Source organism: Helianthus annuus, chromosome 10 (assembly GCF_002127325.2).
Source record: "Helianthus annuus cultivar XRQ/B chromosome 10, HanXRQr2.0-SUNRISE, whole genome shotgun sequence".
Lineage (NCBI taxonomy): Eukaryota > Viridiplantae > Streptophyta > Magnoliopsida > Asterales > Asteraceae > Helianthus > Helianthus annuus.
In genome coordinates this window covers 163,037,278-163,058,582 of record NC_035442.2, presented here as the reverse complement: position 1 = coordinate 163,058,582, position 21,305 = coordinate 163,037,278, and the positions used below count along the sequence as shown (strand labels likewise).

Below are 21,305 nucleotides of genomic sequence, written 5' to 3'. Positions count from 1 at the left end.
GTTTAGAGTCGGAGCAGTTGATCTTTGAGCTGAATTTGAGGAAACAGAGAGAGTGAAGAGTAGAGTAGAGGATGGTAGATAGAGCTGTTAACTGCCGTTGTTGGTGAGTTGAAGGTGGAAGTCATGAAAGCATTGGTATTGTTTTGGAAATTTTTAAACTAATGGACTTTAATGGTTATTTTTAACAAACCACAGGGACGAAAAACATAACTAACTTTTTATTTATTTTAATTTAAATTTTAATAACATTGGTATTATGCTTATTTCAAATAAACTAACAAAATAACTGGATGACGTTAGGGGGGGGGGGGTGTGTAACACCCCAATCGCGTAATATAACAACACGCAGCGGAAATATCGGGGAGTCACGTTACAAATTGCTCACAACTACTGGTACTAAATTGTTTCAATATCATTAATCATCGTTTTACAAACAAAAAAATACATGTAATTGTTATTTTGGTTTAGAAGTCTAAGGCCCAAATGCAGTCCTATGCGTTGTATGCTTGAACAGTCGAACATCCTGAAACATATGCGAAAACAGTCAGCATAAAAATGCCGGCGAATACATAGGTTTTATTAGCCAAATAAATGGCAAAAACATTTGGTATTATTATCCTAATTGTGAAAACTTGTGACAAAAATAGGTTTGTATATGGCATTATGATATTTACTAAGTCATTTTATGTTTTATATTGAAATCCTGATTTAAACCATCATAAAAACTTGTGAATGTGTTATTAGGAATCCAATCAAGGATTAATAATAACTGTTTTGAAATAAATCAAAACTTATATAAGTATTATATAAATCAAATCAATGAGTTATGATAAAACTTCAGATATCTTTCTAAGAATCTAACACATAAGAATATTGAAGATTCTATAAAGATTATGATAACCAACAATGAACAAATGTACACAAAATCCTAAAGTGATCCAGATAACGCTACAAGAATAATAAAATAAGAACACTTATATATAGGAAGTACCAGCGGCGTATCCACCATGTGCTTATTTTATTATACCCGTTTCGTTATTTAAATCACAACTACCACATAACATATAAACCAACCAACTTGTGAACACGCATTAAAGCACACAATGAATCCAATCAAGGACTCCAGTATCAGTACTTTAAACATCCTACAAGAATCAATCTATGAAGATAGATAGATGCTATAAGGATTTGGGTTCTATCACATTGTCTAACTTAACAAGCATTAAAGCACACTATGAATCCAATAAAGGATTCCAATATTGGTACTTTAAACATCCCATATAAGTCTAACTGTGAAGATAGATAGATACTACAGGGATCCTGAGTTCTTATCAAATTGAATTGAAACCAAACTAAATCCTACTGGTGATTCGAGATAACGCCACGAAAGGTAATACAATAAGCACACTTATATATAGGAAGTACCAGCGGTGTATCTACCATGTGCTTATTGTATTATCTAGCTTCGTTATCTAAATCACCAGCAAACTACACAAAAACCAACCATTGAGTCTGCAAAGTACTTCTTAAAAATCTCACTATGAAGATAGGAAGATCTAAGTCTGTACTTCAAATATCCTACATGAATCTAACTATGAAGATAGGTAGATCACTTAAGGATAAAACAGAGCGTTTGCATAATCGGAATAATACACACAAAAGCACTTAGTGAACACATGTATGCCATACATTTTGAAAACAAATCGATTGCACATATGAATCACCCCAAAACATTTGAAAACAGTAAAAGAGGGGAACTATGTACTCGCCTGGGGTTGCGTATAGTCCCGGTTCAAAAGGTATAACAAGGCTCAAACGACCAAGAGTTCAAGTGTTGAAGCGATTCCTAGGGTAACAGGCACTATATTAGGGAATTGACACCTGAATCGGAAGATCGGGTAGAATGAGGTCTTGTTGTCACACCCCAACCGATGGCGGAATCATCGGGGCATGGCACTGAGCGAAACAGATTGTCCAGAAGTTTCCATAACAATTATCATCACTATTCAGTTTAAATAACACGTCCCATACCGTGTCCCAAATAACAAACACATTATTACAGATAACAACTAGTCAAATGTTCCGTTCCGACAACTCAGATTTAAATAAAACAAATAAATATTGTTCAAATGCTCCTAAAGACCCAGCCTGACAAGATCTACAGACAACTATGCTCTAGTTACTCTTTCCTGACAGACAACTATTTGTTGAGGGCCTCTAGAGCTTTATTCTAGCCTCGCTTTCCTAGCAAGCAAACATCTTAAACACCTGTCACATACGTTAAAATAAAGTCAATACATATAATGTAAAGGTGAGCATACAAGTTTGGTAATAGCATATAGAGTTTGAATAGTTTACGCATAACCAGCACGTACACAGAGGAAAACGAAGCATGTTAATTATCGACATGGATCTATCGATACTAATGACTGCGGGTTGACTGTCCGAGACAGTTCGCAATACATGATTACCACCGTAATCCATGCAAGTAATTGTCCTTAACAACCCCCGTGTGAACGGGTGCTGAGTCCAAACTATAGTACTACGTCGTTAAGGCAGGTAGACAACATTCCACGTGTAAACACAATCAACAAGCATTCATTTAGTCACGTAATACATGCATATCGGTTAGCGTTCAAATAGTTTGAGTAGTGTGTTCGATTGTGATTTTGATAAGTAACGTATGTAACACCCAAGAGTGCTAAAAGCAAAAAGGGGTCAAGTATACTCACAGCGATTGATTGATGGATTGAAGGGAGCGCTTGAGAGTAGGGTTAACCTGAACAGTTCGATAGCATAACGATGAATACACGTAAAATGGAAAACAAGTGTAAGTGGGTCGAACAGCCTGGTCGATCGAACAGTTGGTTCGATCGAACGGGTTGTTCGTTCGGCTGGACAGTCCGTTCGATCGGCCGGTAGGCCCGATCGGCTGGACCGTTCGAGTGGATTGTTTCTTCCTTTGAGTAGGATGTGTTTGTGTATGATGGTTTGACCTTTTGAAGTTTACGTTGTAGTATTTGAGAGCACTAAAGTGTTCTTACCATTCAGGTCGATCGATCGAACGGTCTGTTCGATCGGCCGACTTAACCGATCGGTTAGGAACTTCAGTAGTAGTCCTCAGCAGGATGTCACTCGATCGAACAGCATACTCGATCGAACAGCATGCTCGGTCAAGTGGCATTCCAATACGTCCAACGTATTGAAAATCGATTAAGGGCTGAAGCATAGTATCTCATGATCCGATGAGTAATGTTATCAAACAGCTCGTTCGATCGAACATCGCCTCGTTCAATACTATACTTCATAGAATTGTCAAAATGTGGGGCCCTATGCTAGCCGATCGGCTGGCCTGGTCGATCGGCTGACATGTCCGATCGGCTGGGCTGTTCGTTCGAACAGCCTAACCGTTCGGTCAGCATCCTGACCTGGTCGGCCTGTTCGTCTAACACTTGGCTGTTCTGTTGATTTGACGTTATATTGAGGTAGTTTGACAACGAGCTGAACCATGGAACCTTCGTTCTTACTTGTTTCCCCTGCTCGGACAGGAATCACCCAAATCCGGCCAGTGAACGGTTCGGAACGGCGGTTTAACGTTTAATCCCGAAGTCGGTGAACCTCGTAGATAGACCCGAATCTTGAACCACACAATCATTAGAATGATTAGTGAGGTGGCTCAAGCTCCGTTTCTACCGGTTTGAAGGCATTGAGTGTAAAAGAGTTGAAAGAAAGTTGGAAATCATTCTTTCAATCCATCACATCATGCAAATGTTTAGATCTTTGATAGATCTTAGCTTGTTTATGTGGAAATCGGTTAGATCCGAGCGATTCATGGTGGATTAAGGCCAAAACATGATGTTCTTGAAGAACACCATGATGACGTCATCCTAGAATGCTTAGATCTTGATGATTTCACGGTTAGAATTCAATATTTGAAAGATAGAAAGGTGTAGGAGCATGTTTTGATCAAGAAAATACAAGATTTAGGATGAAAACTTACCGGAATTGGAAGAAATCTGAGAAAAGGTGAGGAGCACGAGCTGGTCGGTCAGAGAGTTTCCAAAAGTGGAAAGATTGATAATGACAGCCCTATTTATAGGCTCCAAAAGAGGAAAGGGCTGGCCGATCGGCCAGGCATCCCGATCGGACAGCCTGCTCGATCGGACAGTCTGTCCGATCGGCTGGGCTGTTCGATCGGCTGACAGCCTGATCGATCCACAGCCTGGTTCGAGTGTTCGGTGCGACGATTTTCGATATTTCGATTTCGATTGAAGATGATACGAGTACGATAGAGTTTCCTATTCAAATTACTTTCAGTCCCAACTACTATATCTAACATACAATCATCTATACTTCACGCTATCCTTACATTACTATTCGTCGTAATTCGATTTCGATTGCATTTGACTTGAGTTTCGAGTTTCGATTCGAGTTTCGATTGATTCGATTAATTACCACACAAAACATAAAGTAACACGCACAGGTAACACATAAGGCACACACACACGTATAACAACAACCAAAATTCGCGTAATTCGAGATTCGAGTTCGATGATAGTTAGGTCGGTTTGATTATTGATTAGTTAACTTTATCGCATTGTTACTTCCTACTATTCACAGTCGATAAGCGGTCGCATTGATTAAACATTCAATTACTTTGATTTATTCTGATTAACAACAGTTACTCCACATAATACAAATAAAACATAGAATAGACTAATTATAGTCAAAAAAGTCAAAGTTGACTTGGACTTTGACTTTGAGTTTGACATTCGAAAACACGGGGTTTTACACTTGTAAACCAAATGAGTATTGGAACTCATGTGTTATGGTTTAACAAAGCCTACATTCTAAAATGAAACTTATCCTAAGTGCTTACGACCCATTACGATCCGTTAAGGTCGCTTACGCCACTTTAACACATCGTGTTGACCATAAACTGGTCAATGCAGAAAGTCAAACAAAGTTTGACTTTCACGCTAAAAACGCGAAAAAGAATGAAAGAATACTTACAAAAGGTCCAAGAACGGAAGTTGACCCGATTATTCTCAGGTATGAAGTGAAATTACTTCAACTTAGAGAGCAATCAGATCAAGGTGTGAGTTGGGAGCAAAATGGGGGTTGGGTATCTATAGGAAAACCAACACCGTTAGGATCGTTTCTTGATAAACGTGCTTCGATCTAGGCCATCCAAGTGGGCACACGGTTTTGTAATACTAGGGGTACTAAAAAACCATCAAAATCAGCCCATAGAATGATTAAAGCCATGTTCAAATCAAAGAAACCCAGCTGCTGATTTCAGAAAAACAGTTTGCTGATCTATGCAGTTCAAACGGCCCGCATCAACAAACCCTTTGGGCTACGCGGCCCGCCTGGGCCAACTTTCCAGAAATGACAAAATGGTGCCTGAACTTTATAAACTCAGTTTTTGGCACTTTTAAGCCCCGTTAACCTCATTTCAAGGCTCTAAAATGAAGTTAAAGTATAGGGAACTTGAAATGTGCTAAAAAATATCATGGATGTCGGTTCGTTTGGTCGTACGATCGCGTTGTTCGGTTAATTACGACGAAACACGAACGGTTGCGAAAAACGATCCAAATTAAGCGACGAATGGAATTTTATCATGCCAATCATTAAAATAAAATATTTTAATGATTACATAAATTTTTGGAAGTCCGGATATATTCAGAACGTAAGTTATGCGTGAAAATGCAAACTTATGCACTTTTTGACGCTTTTAGTCCCTATTGATCAAGAAAGTTTATTTTTGCGCACCAAACACCTCAAAGCCTATTTCTAAGCCATGTGAAGGATATTTAGGGCATATTTAACTTATGATAAAGTTTCGGAATGTGCGATACTATGTGAATCAGCAGACTTTCGCAGTTTGACGCAAATAGTCCCTGAGTGTGAATAAACTTGTTTTTGACACACCAAAGCCTTCAAAACTTATTTCTAAGTTTTCTAAAAGTTATTTAAGGTATGTTAAGCCTATGTCACTGTTCCGGAGTGTTTTTCGCATTAAACTGACTACGTTTACGCATCAGTTCGCGTTTAACTTTTCAGAAAGCGATTTAAAGCTTGAAAATGAACTAGAATCAAAATGTGAAACTGTGAAACCAAAATAAACAAATTTTTGAGACCAAAATACGTTGTTTCTTTGATAAAAGATAGTGTCCTACATTGTGTGTGTTTACGGAGCACAAGTGTTACAGGGTGGACTGTAATAATTACGAAAGTGAAACTACAGGGACTGTAATAGACTAAAATAGTGATTTTTGACAAATTGCAGGGACGAAAAACGTAATTAACTCTTTATAAAACATCTAGTGTCTATGATTTGAAGCACACACCCTTATAAACTAATTTGTTAATATACTTCACAACTATTTCATCTAACATATTAGAAAATTAAGGCTTTTTCACTAAACAAGTGTTCAGTTAATTTCATATCGTGGGTATTGTATTCATTTATGTTTGTTTAGCATCTTAACATATAAACATAAGTAGAGACTAGAGGCAGTCAAACTTATATTACTATATATATTAACAATTTAAGTAGGTTCTTGGATACAGTAGCCAAAGAACCCTTCTTTTTCAACATACCTACAAAAATGCCATTTGTTTAATTTCAGTCAAATTTTCTCATCAAACATACAGGGACAATGCTATGTATTTAATTTTTTGTTTTCTTTTGTATTTTATATTTTTGTTATTTCATGTAGTGTGTTTGATATGTCTGGCCCTCATGTTTGTATTTAGACTTGTAAGTTTTGTCTTTTTTTTTTCTTTTCGGTTTTTTAGGTTAAGCTTTCTCAATAAATTTGAGTTTGTATGCACTTTACGTCAACTTGGGGTATGACTTTGTTTTTTTACCTACGTTTTTCGTCATGTGACGGTATAAATTCAAGTTTTTATTTTACGATTTTTGTCGTTGTTTACTTACTACATAGCATGACTTTACTACCCAGCCCCGCAATACGGGGATTAAACTAATAGTGTTTTTATCTTTTAGTGAATAAAATTTACATGTTAAGTACCTCAAAAATTTGTATTGAAAGTTTATGAATCGATGATCTCTATCATTAACATTGAGGGGTATAAATATTACAGAGATACAAGAAATATAAGGAAACTATACAGCCTATTTACTAGGAGATTAATGTAAATTATTTACAGAAATATGGTCTAAATATATCTCCTAATTGTATGCTTGCTAACAGACCCCCGCAGTTTGAACCGTAGCTTGTCGAAGGCACAAACTGGACCGAAAACGAGTAAACAGCTGCTTTGATAATCCTTTAGTGAAAATGTCCGCGTATTGAAAATCAGCAGGCACATGAAGTACACGGACATGACCGATGCGAACTTTTTCACGGACGAAGTGAATGTCCAATTCCACATGCTTGGTGCGCTGATGTTGCACAGGGTTTTGAGAGAGATAAACAGCAGAAATATTATCACAATACACGACTGTACCCTGTTTAACAAGCACGCCGAGTTCAAGTAGGAGGTTGCGAATCCAACTAGCTTCAGCAACAGCGTTGGCAACCCCGCGATACTCCGCTTCAGCACTAGATCGAGCAATGGTGGGCTGACGTTTAGAGCTCCAAGAAATGAGATTATCGCCTAAATAAATGCAGTAGCCAGATGTAGAACGCCGGGAATCTGGACAGCCACCCCAGTCCGCATCGGAGTAAGCAGTGAGAGATGTGGAACGCGAGGGAGAAAACTGTAACCCATAATCAAGCGTCCCACGAATATACCTCAAAATGCGCTTGAGAAACTGGAAATGAGGTTCTCGAGGGTCATGCATAAATAGACAAACCTGCTGTACCGCATAGGCGATGTCCGGGCGGGTGATGGTAAGGTATTGTAGTGCACCAGCAAGACTACGGTATAAAGTACCATCAACTGAAGGAGAGCCAGATTCGGCACTCAGCTTAGACCCAACATCAACCGGGGTGGTGCACGGTTTGCAATTAGACATGTTGGCACGCTGTAAGATGTCACTTGCATAGGTAGTTGAGTTAAGAAAAGAACCCCGTGCCGCTGCTCAACGTGGATACCCAAAAAGTGATGTAAAGTACCCAGATCGTTCATTGCAAACTCACTTTCAAGGAAGCGATAGTATCCTGAAGCAGAACCGGATCCGAAGCTGTTAAGATGATATCATCAACGTATAAAAGTAAATATGCCTGTTGTGTACCGTTGCGATAAACAAACAATGAAGTGTCACACACGCTGCTTTTGAAACCGCATTTGAGGATAAACGAGGAGAATCGTTGATACCAAGCCCGGGGGGCCTGTTTAAGGCCATAAAGTGACTTATTCAACCTGCAAACAAAACTTGGTTTAGTTGGATCAGCAAAGCCCGGAGGTTGATGCATGTACACAGTTTCATTAAGTTGACCGTGCAAGAAGGCATTTTTAACGTCCAGCTGATGAACAGGCCAAGAGCGGGATACTGCCAGGCTGAGGACGGTCCGTATAGTCGTTGGTTTAACCACGGGACTAAAGGTCTCATCATAGTCAATGCCGACGGTTTGGCTTTTACCACTGCAAACAAGCCGCGCTTTATAACGCTCCAACTGTCCCGAAGCCTGAAATTTATGTTTAAACAACCACATGAAACGAATAATAGGGGCCGTAGGCGGTCTCGGCACTAATTCCCACGTATTATTATCCAATAAAGCTTTGTATTCAGTGGCCATGGCATCGTTCCAATTAGGATCCCGAAGGGCGGCTAAGTGAGATTTAGGAAGAGGAGAGATGGCGGAGGACACAGTGGACAAATTAAATGGAACTTTGGGTTTGGATATACCAGCACGAGCACGAGTGACCATGGGATGGGATGGGTGGGGCTGAGGTTGTATGGGTATTTGGTTTGGTGGGGAGTCGGACGTGGACTGTTGGGGAGGGGTGGCGGAAGTGGGCTGGGCCGAGTGGTGAGGAGCTAAAGAGGGGAAGCCTGGTGGGTATAAGGGGGCGGGCTGGACAGGGACAACTGGGCTGGATTGGGGTTGTTGGGCCGACGGAGGCGAAACAGGAGGGGAAGCGGGAGTGTATGTGGAACCGGGTGGGGCAGCAGGTGTGAAGGCTGAAGGAAAGGTAAACACGGGAGGGATATCATCACAGAAAGAGGGCGTAGGCTTTGGGTCCAAGGAGTTGGATAAAGGGAACGTTGTCTCGTCAAAAGTGACATGTCGAGAAAAAATTATTTTCCCGGATGACAACTCAAGGCACCGGTAGCCACGATAGTTGGCGGGATATCCCAAGAAGACACAACGGGACGACTTGGGAAAAAGTTTATGGGGTCGGGTTGCGGATTCGTTGGGATAGCAAACGCATCCGAAGATGCGAAGGTGGTCGTAGGACGGGTGTCGCTGGTATAAAGCGGTACATGGGGTTGAGTTGTGAAGGGTTTTAGTAGGAAGAATGTTATGAAGGTAGCAAGCTGTGTGGATAGCCTCGACCCAGAATTTGGATGGTAGAGAGGCATGAAGGAGAAGAGATAATGTCGTTAAGGCGACGTATCATGCGTTCAGATTTTCCGTTCTGTTGGGAGGTGTGAGGGCAGGAGAATCGGAATTGCATCCCGTGGGTGTTGGCAAATTCCAAAAAGCGGTGGTTATTGAATTCCCCTCCCATGTCACATTGAAATTGTTGGATGTTTAATTTAAATTGTGTTTTGACAAAAGCATAAAAATTTGAGAATTTGGTAAAGGTTTCAGATTTAAACTTTAGAGGATAAACCCAAGCGTATTGAGTGAAGTCATCAATGAGCACCATGTAATATTTATAACCCGAGGTGCTAAGGACAGGAGATGTCCACAAATCACAATGCACAATAGAAAAGGGCATAGTAGTAACAGAAATAGAATCAACAAAAGGAAGTCTTTTATGTTTAGATAACTGGCACGCATGACAAACAAAAGATGAATCTAGTTTATTACAAAGAAAATATTTAGAACTGAAAAAATCCATAACATGGCGACCCGGGTGGCCGAGGCGAGCATGCCAAGACTGAGGAGAGGGTAAGGAAACAAGAGCCGTTGCCAGTGAGTTCTTGGTAAAGGAGTAGAGACCGATTGAGCTATTGTGGCGGCTCAGGTGCGTGCCTGTAACACCCCGAAAACGGGTTTGGTAATCAAACCACGTTAATACTAAAAGACGGGTAAAATACCGTTAGTGGTGAAAATCTACCCGGTGAATATTAGGATTTAAGTGAATAAACCTAATATTAATTAAAAGGAGAATAAATACTTTGAGAAAAGTAAGTTTATAAGAAGCCCGAGTTAACGGGGCTTAAAATAAAAAGGGTTATAACTCTCGAAACCCACTAAGTAACTAGGAATATCAACCTAGTTAATTATGTGGTTTGAAAATAATAAAGAAAACTTGGTTTATAATCCTTTTGATAACTCTAAAAACTTGAGGGACTAAAAGTGTTAAATGAGAAAATAGTTTTAATTTAATAAAAATCAAAACACCAAAACACACACTCATGTGTGTGTTCTGGTCGTGATTTACACAGGAGCCAAAAAGGGTTTTTATCAAAACCCTAAATCACAAGAAATTCAGCCAAATCAAGGGAAATCAAGCTAGGAAATTGGGGCTTTTAATAAATTAGTGATCACCAAACCTAGGGGATTACAAGGTATGTCAAAATTCGTTGTTTGATTCTATTCAAAATTATGGATGAACAATTATAATCCGAAATTAGTATTGCATGAATGTTGTTTGGATGATATTGAAGTGAAATAGTGTTTAGGAGTAAACCCTAGACAAGTATAAATTGAAATCATGCTTAGCTCAAGTAAATTCAGATTTTTGTTGATGCTAAATTGAGGTATAAGATGTTCTTAGGGTTTTGATCGCTAAATAAATAGTGTTATGATGTCAAGAACATGCTTAATTTGAAAGCTGAATTCAAACGGTTCTTGATCAGAATTTACAGCCAACTTGTATTGGCTGTAACCTGGATAAAACGTGGTAAAAACATGTGTTTCTCGAGCCTAAAATGTAATTCCAGGAAATATCTTTAAAACCCCACTGGAATCGCATTTTTTCGACGAAAATTGAGCGTTTTATGAATTTTTCCGTATCAAAGGTTCAAGCTGCGTTTTCTGACAGAATCTGCAGCCCATTACGAATGTCATAACTCAATTTAGGAATTGAGTTATGCTCTCAAATTCTTACTGTAGAAAGTATTAAGTGATTAGAAGAATTGCCAATTGGAATTTCGTCAATCGGATAAACGAGGAATTTTTAATGAATTTTTCCGTAAGCTGCAGTCAGAAGTGACGAATCTGATTTCAGCTTAGTAAATGAATTTTTACGAATTCTTGGTAAAGAGTTAGATCTTTAAATTTTAACACAAGTTCGAACCCTCCGAGGGGTACGCCACACAAAAAAATCATAATTTTTGAAGACTTGTAAACAGGTTAAACAGGTCACCAAAAACAGCCTATTTTCAGTGTTATGAAACTTGATTTTTGGTGTTATAAATTATGCCCACAAAGTTCATATGTTGAAACTATGAATGAAACACGTAATTTCCTAATTTATTTAATTAGGGGTGATACGTGATAATACGGAATCTAATCATAATGTAGATTTTAGTTAATTACACGTACCATATGATTAGAGGTAGTTAACTAGTAGAAAGTTAAAATTTACTAACGACGAAGTCGAATAATGATTTCGACATAGAAAATACGTAAGGTGGAATAGTCGTATTTGTTAATGACTAATCTAACCACCTTGTGAATGATGATAGTTTGACGCCTAACAAGCTAGGTGGAAGCTTGTGGATGAAGCGGGTCAAACGGAGCGCGTACAGAAAGAAAGGCGTGGCATGGATGCAAGGTAAGTATAGCTTACACTAGTCTTATATGTTAGGATATTCTCTTATCGTATTAGTTATGAATGAGATAAATACATAATTGAGGTATGATGTTCCGGCGTGTAAACGTACGGAACAAAGTAGTCAATCATGACAAGAAACCATGTGGATGGTTAAAAGGAGTTAAATCGGTAATTGGTCATGCGTTGATCATAACTATTGGTTTTGAAAGACACAGTAAAACATAAACCATGATAGGCTAAAAAGTGTTAAGAAATGATTAATAAGTGAAATGACCGCACGATGTAAACTGGAGCGAGTCATGTAGATGAGATGGTAATAAATATCATCTTGTCAACATATTCGGTCACTTAGACCAAATGGGTTAAAAGGTGAAGATATCACCCTTTGACAATAACGACTAATGATTTTTGTCGAGTTATATTATTTCAGGTGTAAATGTCAAATGGGTATTAGCAACGCTATGAATTAGCGGTTATAAAAGCAAGGTATTAAAAACGGGTCAATATATTGATCTGCGCCAGGTATGTGAAAAAGGGTAACCCTCATTTAGAACATGTGGTTCAAAGAGTGTTAAAAGTAGTCAAGGTGAACATTTGGTTACTTGATAAGTAAACCAAATGTTTTAGGTAAGGAACATTGTATTTGGAAAGCTTAATGACTTTTCAAACAAAATCATAGGTTAAAAGAGGGATTACGGGTCAAAATAAGCATACGAGTGAAAACGGGTTTAAATTGTGTAATAAACCTGTGATTATAACCTAATATGGTAAATAACCTTAATTTGAAGTAGTGTACGTGATATAAAGGTTAAACAAGTATGTTTGTTTGATAAACGTATAAACGGGTCAAAATTTTGGTAAAAGAGTAATAAGCCGAAGACTTAAAAGTCTTAAATTTTATTAATCCGGATGTTGGATTTTAACTCCATATGACGGAAGATTAAATTACAATCATGTAGGAAGAAACGGTAGATCAAACGGATAAGCGGTTTGAAAGATACGAAAGTTTTCGTGTCGAATAACGGCAAAAATAGAGAAGCTGGATGCAGAGTCCACCGTAATTTACGGTCCCACCGTAAATTACGGTGGAGATGAATTGGTTACGGTGCTAATTGTCTGTTGTACGGTAGAAGAATAGAAACCCAGGGGCCACCGTAATTTACGGTCCCACCGTAAATTACGGTGGAGATTATTTTTTATATTTTGTTTTCATTTGAAAATCAATTGTTTCCCGGACATCGTTCGGACATGATTTAAACCCCGTATGACTAAAGCATTTCATGTTTATGAAATGTAGGTACACCTTGGACGCCGGAAGACGATCAAGCTCAGCGAAGAACCGAACACGATAATGATGCACGCTTCCGCACTTTGCTACGTTGTAATTTTTAAACAACGAATTCGATCACGTTATGTAGAATAACTTATGATTTATAAAAGTTTTAATAAACCCGTATTTCCAAATGTTTATGAAATCTTAAATTACATGATTGTTTTACGTAAAATTTACGTTAAACCTTGAATAATAAGACCGGGTGTTACATGTTGGTATCAGAGCCTTGGTTTAAGAGATTCGAGTATGGTGGGGAGGAACCATGCTTGGACTTAAACCTTATGCTCTTGACAAAGAATAGTGTTCGGTTCGAGGCTTGATCGCAAATCCGGTAAGTACAAGTACGTGAATAGTTAGTATGCTAAAGTGTTGTAAACAACACATAGGGCTATCGTGTGATACGCGTTACCCCAATTAAAATGATTGAAATAGTTGACGAAAATACGCGCGTTGACGCGTGTAGTAGAAAAAGCCTTGTATTATAATACGGGCGATTATTACGGTTGACGTTACTAACTTTTGTGAATGTTCTAAATTGAAGGACACTCGCGTTTGAAGACGACGAGAGTCAAACGAATTGTGGATATGATGATGGAACGGCCCGAAGTATGACAAGAGGAGCATACTCACCGAGGACTAAATCGCGTAATGACCGCGAACAAGGTTAATGGCAAGGAACGCCCGTCGGGGAAAACATTACCAGGTGCACATTTTAAATAATAGCATAAATAGTAATATGCAACAATAAGTAGGAACTTAAAAGTTGCATATGTAAAATTAAAAAAAAAAAAAAAAACTTGGAAAGACCTGGATAGAAAACCTATCCGGGATATTGTTTCCAAGAACAACAGATAGAGGTATTACTTACATAGGGCGTGATGTGAAAACTGTAAAAAGGTCATGCGTGTCATATGTTAATCGCTTACTCTGGCCAAGTAAGTAGCGGCATATGTTACCATGAACTTCTTACGGCGGACACGTTTACATCCGATGTAGTAAGGGCAGGGTGAATGGGACTAATTAAAAAGTGCCCAAATGAATCAGATAAGCAAAATACTTAGTAACAATGTAAACGCACAACCAAGTGACGGGAGCGTATTACATTAGGATAATGAGCCCGAGTGAAGGGACAAACAAGCATGTAAAATGATTCAGACAAGTATTGGGAAAGAGTGTACTTACACTCGAACCCAGAAAACATCAAGTATTGGGAGGGAGTGTACTCACACTCGAACCCAGAAAACATCAAGTATTGGGAGGGAGTGTACTTACACTCGAACCCAGAAAACATCAAGTATTGGGAGGGAGTGTACTCACACTCGAACCCAGAAAACATCAAGTATTGGGAGGTAGTGTATTTACACTCGAACCCAGAAAACATCAAGCATGTAAAACGATTTAGACAAACATTGGGAGGGAGTGATACTTACACTCGAACCCGGAAAAATGCAAACATGTAAAGTGATGTAGATATGCATTGGGAGGTAGTGTACTTACACTCGAACCCGAAGAATACAAATAAGACTCTTAACAGGCCGATTTTGTAAAACACCAAATTTGAGAACGAAGTAGGAATATAAAAGTGAAACGAAGTCATAATACATACCGTAAGGGTTGCAATAATAACGACTTCGGTAAAACACCCAGTTGGTGGGTAAGGATTTAAACACATGCGTAGACTGAGAAACAGGAACGCGAAATAGAAAGTCAAAAGACTCGGAATATGAGTCATGACTAAAAGATGATAAGAATCTTCGCAAATATAAATTTAGGTAATTGCGTTCAACCAATTCAAAGTTGGACGGGTCAAATAAAGAACGAAGTCTGACATTCATAGGTGATGAAAATTCACCTAAAATGAGTCAAACGAGTCAAAAAAAAAAATGGAGGGGCCAAAATGACCGACGGGTCATGAACTAAAGCAAAGGGATCATAAGGGCCTCGTCTTAAAGAGACGAAAGCTTAAGAAAATAGCCTACGAGGTTAGGTGAAAGAACCTACGGGTCAATAGCGTAAGGTGAGGGAACTTGTTACGATCCCTTGCGTAAAACGAGAACGAAAAACAATAAATTAGGGGTTGTCAATTCCCTTGACATGAGTAATTACAAAGTTAAGAGATAAACGTTATACTAAAATTCAGATTTAGTAAGAAATAATATTTTTATAAATATAAATTCTGACAGGAATTTGAATAGTAATCATAAAGGGTTCAAGTCTTGACGCTGATAGGCGCAAGACGATATATTCGAAAACTGATCTTTTTTGAAAATGAAAGGTTGATATAAATTAAACATGCGTGACACGATCACGATCAAGAAATGCAATGTGAAGTGGAATCACATTATAACCAAGCGAGCGGTAAAGGTCATTTAAGTAATCTGGTTGCTTGTAAACGGTAGATTCGGTATAACTAAACCGAATAAATGAATTCTGAAAACAGAAGAAATTGTTGCTAAAAGTGAAAGACTTCACTAAAGACCCTTAAACGGGTCAAGGTAACGGATTCACCAAGAGTTCGGTAATATCTAAAAGCAATGGAAATCGCTAAGTTAACTAAACAAGTAAAAAAAAAATAAAATAAAAAATAAAGTAACGGAATTACGCTATTTCAAGTCACATTATGTCGTATCAGGTACGTAGAGGTTCTGTAACCAGAAAGACATTACCATAATTTTTCTGGTAATACTAACAATTGGTTAGAGTATGAGTAATGCTTAAGAAATTACTCAAGTCAAAACGCATTGAGTTTAGAACTCAATGAACTATGTAAGAAAAGGTTTCGAGGACGAAACCTCTTTAAGGGGGGTAGACTTGTAACACCCCGAAAACGGGTTTGGTAATCAAACCACGTTAATACTAAAAGACGGGTAAAATACCGTTAGTGGTGAAAATCTACCCGGTGAATATTAGGATTTAAGTGAATAAACCTAATATTAATTAAAAGGAGAATAAATACTTTGAGAAAAGTAAGTTTATAAGAAGCCCGAGTTAACGGGGCTTAAAATAAAAAGGGTTATAACTCTCGAAACCCACTAAGTAACTAGGAATATCAACCTAGTTAATTATGTGGTTTGAAAATAATAAAGAAAACTTGGTTTATAATCCTTTTGATAACTCTAAAAACTTGAGGGACTAAAAGTGTTAAATGAGAAAATAGTTTTAATTTAATAAAAATCAAAACACCAAAACACACACTCATGTGTGTGTTCTGGTCGTGATTTACACAGGAGCCAAAAAGGGTTTTTATCAAAACCCTAAATCACAAGAAATTCAGCCAAATCAAGGGAAATCAAGCTAGGAAATTGGGGCTTTTAATAAATTAGTGATCACCAAACCTAGGGGATTACAAGGTATGTCAAAATTCGTTGTTTGATTCTATTCAAAATTATGGATGAACAATTATAATCCGAAATTAGTATTGCATGAATGTTGTTTGGATGATATTGAAGTGAAATAGTGTTTAGGAGTAAACCCTAGACAAGTATAAATTGAAATCATGCTTAGCTCAAGTAAATTCAGATTTTTGTTGATGCTAAATTGAGGTATAAGATGTTCTTAGGGTTTTGATCGCTAAATAAATAGTGTTATGATGTCAAGAACATGCTTAATTTGAAAGCTGAATTCAAACGGTTCTTGATCAGAATTTACAGCCAACTTGTATTGGCTGTAACCTGGATAAAACGTGGTAAAAACATGTGTTTCTCGAGCCTAAAATGTAATTCCAGGAAATATCTTTAAAACCCCACTGGAATCGCATTTTTTCGACGAAAATTGAGCGTTTTATGAATTTTTCCGTATCAAAGGTTCAAGCTGCGTTTTCTGACAGAATCTGCAGCCCATTACGAATGTCATAACTCAATTTAGGAATTGAGTTATGCTCTCAAATTCTTACTGTAGAAAGTATTAAGTGATTAGAAGAATTGCCAATTGGAATTTCGTCAATCGGATAAACGAGGAATTTTTAATGAATTTTTCCGTAAGCTGCAGTCAGAAGTGACGAATCTGATTTCAGCTTAGTAAATGAATTTTTACGAATTCTTGGTAAAGAGTTAGATCTTTAAATTTTAACACAAGTTCGAACCCTCCGAGGGGTACGCCACACAAAAAAATCATAATTTTTGAAGACTTGTAAACAGGTTAAACAGGTCACCAAAAACAGCCTATTTTCAGTGTTATGAAACTTGATTTTTGGTGTTATAAATTATGCCCACAAAGTTCATATGTTGAAACTATGAATGAAACACGTAATTTCCTAATTTATTTAATTAGGGGTGATACGTGATAATACGGAATCTAATCATAATGTAGATTTTAGTTAATTACACGTACCATATGATTAGAGGTAGTTAACTAGTAGAAAGTTAAAATTTACTAACGACGAAGTCGAATAATGATTTCGACATAGAAAATACGTAAGGTGGAATAGTCGTATTTGTTAATGACTAATCTAACCACCTTGTGAATGATGATAGTTTGACGCCTAACAAGCTAGGTGGAAGCTTGTGGATGAAGCGGGTCAAACGGAGCGCGTACAGAAAGAAAGGCGTGGCATGGATGCAAGGTAAGTATAGCTTACACTAGTCTTATATGTTAGGATATTCTCTTATCGTATTAGTTATGAATGAGATAAATACATAATTGAGGTATGATGTTCCGGCGTGTAAACGTACGGAACAAAGTAGTCAATCATGACAAGAAACCATGTGGATGGTTAAAAGGAGTTAAATCGGTAATTGGTCATGCGTTGATCATAACTATTGGTTTTGAAAGACACAGTAAAACATAAACCATGATAGGCTAAAAAGTGTTAAGAAATGATTAATAAGTGAAATGACCGCACGATGTAAACTGGAGCGAGTCATGTAGATGAGATGGTAATAAATATCATCTCGTCAACATATTCGGTCACTTAGACCAAATGGGTTAAAAGGTGAAGATATCACCCTTTGACAATAACGACTAATGATTTTTGTCGAGTTATATTATTTCAGGTGTAAATGTCAAATGGGTATTAGCAACGCTATGAATTAGCGGTTATAAAAGCAAGGTATTAAAAACGGGTCAATATATTGATCTGCGCCAGGTATGTGAAAAAGGGTAACCCTCATTTAGAACATGTGGTTCAAAGAGTGTTAAAAGTAGTCAAGGTGAACATTTGGTTACTTGATAAGTAAACCAAATGTTTTAGGTAAGGAACATTGTATTTGGAAAGCTTAATGACTTTTCAAACAAAATCATAGGTTAAAAGAGGGATTACGGGTCAAAATAAGCATACGAGTGAAAACGGGTTTAAATTGTGTAATAAACCTGTGATTATAACCTAATATGGTAAATAACCTTAATTTGAAGTAGTGTACGTGATATAAAGGTTAAACAAGTATGTTTGTTTGATAAACGTATAAACGGGTCAAAATTTTGGTAAAAGAGTAATAAGCCGAAGACTTAAAAGTCTTAAATTTTATTAATCCGGATGTTGGATTTTAACTCCATATGACGGAAGATTAAATTACAATCATGTAGGAAGAAACGGTAGATCAAACGGATAAGCGGTTTGAAAGATACGAAAGTTTTCGTGTCGAATAACGGCAAAAATAGAGAAGCTGGATGCAGAGTCCACCGTAATTTACGGTCCCACCGTAAATTACGGTGGAGATGAATTGGTTACGGTGCTAATTGTCTGTTGTACGGTAGAAGAATAGAAACCCAGGGGCCACCGTAATTTACGGTCCCACCGTAAATTACGGTGGAGATTATTTTTTATATTTTGTTTTCATTTGAAAATCAATTGTTTCCCGGACATCGTTCGGACATGATTTAAACCCCGTATGACTAAAGCATTTCATGTTTATGAAATGTAGGTACACCTTGGACGCCGGAAGACGATCAAGCTCAGCGAAGAACCGAACACGATAATGATGCACGCTTCCGCACTTTGCTACGTTGTAATTTTTAAACAACGAATTCGATCACGTTATGTAGAATAACTTATGATTTATAAAAGTTTTAATAAACCCGTATTTCCAAATGTTTATGAAATCTTAAATTACATGATTGTTTTACGTAAAATTTACGTTAAACCTTGAATAATAAGACCGGGTGTTACAGTGCCATCCTTGTAATCCTTCACAGAAAAGCCAAATGGATCAAATTCAACAGAAACATTATTGTCAATGGTGAATTGACGGACGAAAATAAGGTTTTTAATAAAATTGGGATTGTAAAGGACATTTTTTAAGTGAAAGGTTTTGGAAGGTGTTTGAAGGGTGGTGTGACCGGATCCAATAACTGGAAGACGATGACCATTACCTACTAATACGGACTTTATGTGAGAATACGGGGAAAAAGTGGAGAGAGTACCTTGATCGAGAGTGACATGAGACGTCGTTCCAGTGTCCATATCCCAATTCTCATTAGCCGCGGAGTTCACGGCAATTGTCTGAAATGCCTGGGCGATTTGAGATGGGTCCAAAGCATCCAAGTCAGTGAAGTGAGCGTGGGCCTGCTGGCCGTTGGGCTGAGAAGTGGGTGACGACTGCTGAGCCGATGGCTGCTGACCCGCAGGAGGTGGAGTAGGCCCGTATGGTTGCCAAGGTTGGGTCCAGGCGGATGTAGTTGGGTAGGGGCATGGGGGCGGAGCCCAGTAAGGTGGGGGAGCCCAATATGGGTATGGAGGGGGAGGTGCAGATCCAAAGGAGCGCGACTGGTGGGTGTTGTTGGGCTGAGATGAGGTGTTACGAGAGGCTGAGCCACGGCCGCGACCTCGGTTCCGGGGCTGGTTTGACCGGGACCGATAGTCACGGTTGGGTTGGGTGTTAGTTGGGTTGGGTGTGGAGTCACGAGTGGGCGGAAGGTTATTGGTGGGTGATGGGTTTGGTGTTTGGGCAGCAGCAACAACAGTATTTCCATCCAAAAGATCGCGGGCTTGGCGTCTCTTTTGATCTCCAAGAAGCATCTCACATGCCTCCTCCCAGGCCGGAAGAGACTGGTGAATGAGGGACCCCATAGTATCAAACTCTGTCGGCAAACCACGGACCATCTGCAGGACAAGCCGCTTGTCATCAATAGGAACGTCAAGAAGATCATTAAGCTGGTCGGCGAGTTCGCGTAGACGCTGAAAATACGCCTCCAATGAAGGTTGGGACTTGAGAGTCATATTAGCGAACTCGTGTTCAAGAGCAGCGATACGAGCGCCCTTGTTGTTGTGAAATATGTTCTGAATCCGGATCCAGGCTTGACGAGCCGTGGATTCAGCAGTGAGAACGCGTCCAAGTAAATCATCCGAAATAGATCCATAGATCCATTGAAGCACAATTGAATCAATTTCCTGCCATGAAGCATACGTAGGATCTTTTTCTCCGGGTGACGGCGTGCCGTCAATGTGAGCAAGAACCCGATAGCCGCGAGCGTGTAGCTGAAAGAGGCGAACCCATGAGGTGTATGAGACTTTTACACCATCAAGAACTCGAACCTTTTGCTGAATGTTGGTAACTGAATAAACGGGATGGAGGGGAGGTGGGGTTGGCTTCGAGGGTGTGGCAGGAGTTGTCTCGTTGTCTGACATGGTAGCGAAAGACAGAGAGAGAAGGAAAAATAAAACAGACAAGGGTGGGTGGCCCGACCGTGGTCGGAGAAGAAAATAGGGCGGCTAGGGTATAGAGCGTCTGCGCTCTGATACCATGAAAGTTTATGAATCGATGATCTCTATCATTAACATTGAGGGGTATAAATATTACAGAGATACAAGAAATATAAGGAAACTATACAGCCTATTTACTAGGAGATTAATGTAAATTATTTACAGAAATATGGTCTAAATATATCTCCTAATTGTATGCTTGCTAACATGTATGTTTTTCTTTGCCTCTTTAAATTTTGTCTTTAGGTTAAAGCTTTGTCGATAAAAATTCGGGGTTGTCTACATTTACGCTAGCTCGTGGTATAAGTTTGCGTTTGTCTTTGCTTACGTTTTAGTCATATGGCACGATAAATTCGCATTTTTGTTTTATGATTTTTTACGGTTTTGATTGTCGTTTGCTTGCTTTACTATTTAGCATGGTTTTATAACCCCCGCACCCGCAACGCGGGGGTTAACCACTAGTTG

At 38.6% G+C, this 21,305-nt stretch overlaps 1 protein-coding gene and 2 long non-coding RNA genes across 3 annotated transcripts; 2 read left to right on the top strand and 1 right to left on the bottom strand.

Moving 5' to 3' along the window:
- Nucleotides 1-10,343: 10,343 nt before the first annotated feature.
- On the top strand, nucleotides 10,344-13,401 carry LOC110886306. The gene is made up of 3 exons (XR_002562731.2): nucleotides 10,344-10,660; nucleotides 11,783-11,871; nucleotides 12,302-13,401. It is a non-coding gene; the product is annotated as an uncharacterized LOC110886306 (long non-coding RNA).
- A 2,836-nt stretch (nucleotides 13,402-16,237) lies between these two features.
- On the top strand, nucleotides 16,238-19,280 carry LOC110886305. The gene is made up of 3 exons (XR_002562730.2): nucleotides 16,238-16,554; nucleotides 17,677-17,765; nucleotides 18,196-19,280. It is a non-coding gene; the product is annotated as an uncharacterized LOC110886305 (long non-coding RNA).
- A 23-nt stretch (nucleotides 19,281-19,303) lies between these two features.
- Nucleotides 19,304-20,765, bottom strand: LOC110883121. The gene is made up of 2 exons (XM_035978385.1): nucleotides 19,540-20,765; nucleotides 19,304-19,325 (listed from the first exon to the last, which is right to left on the bottom strand). Exons 1-2 carry the CDS (start codon nucleotides 20,763-20,765, stop codon nucleotides 19,304-19,306), a joined length of 1,248 nt encoding a protein of 415 aa, XP_035834278.1.
- Nucleotides 20,766-21,305: the final 540 nt, after the last annotated feature.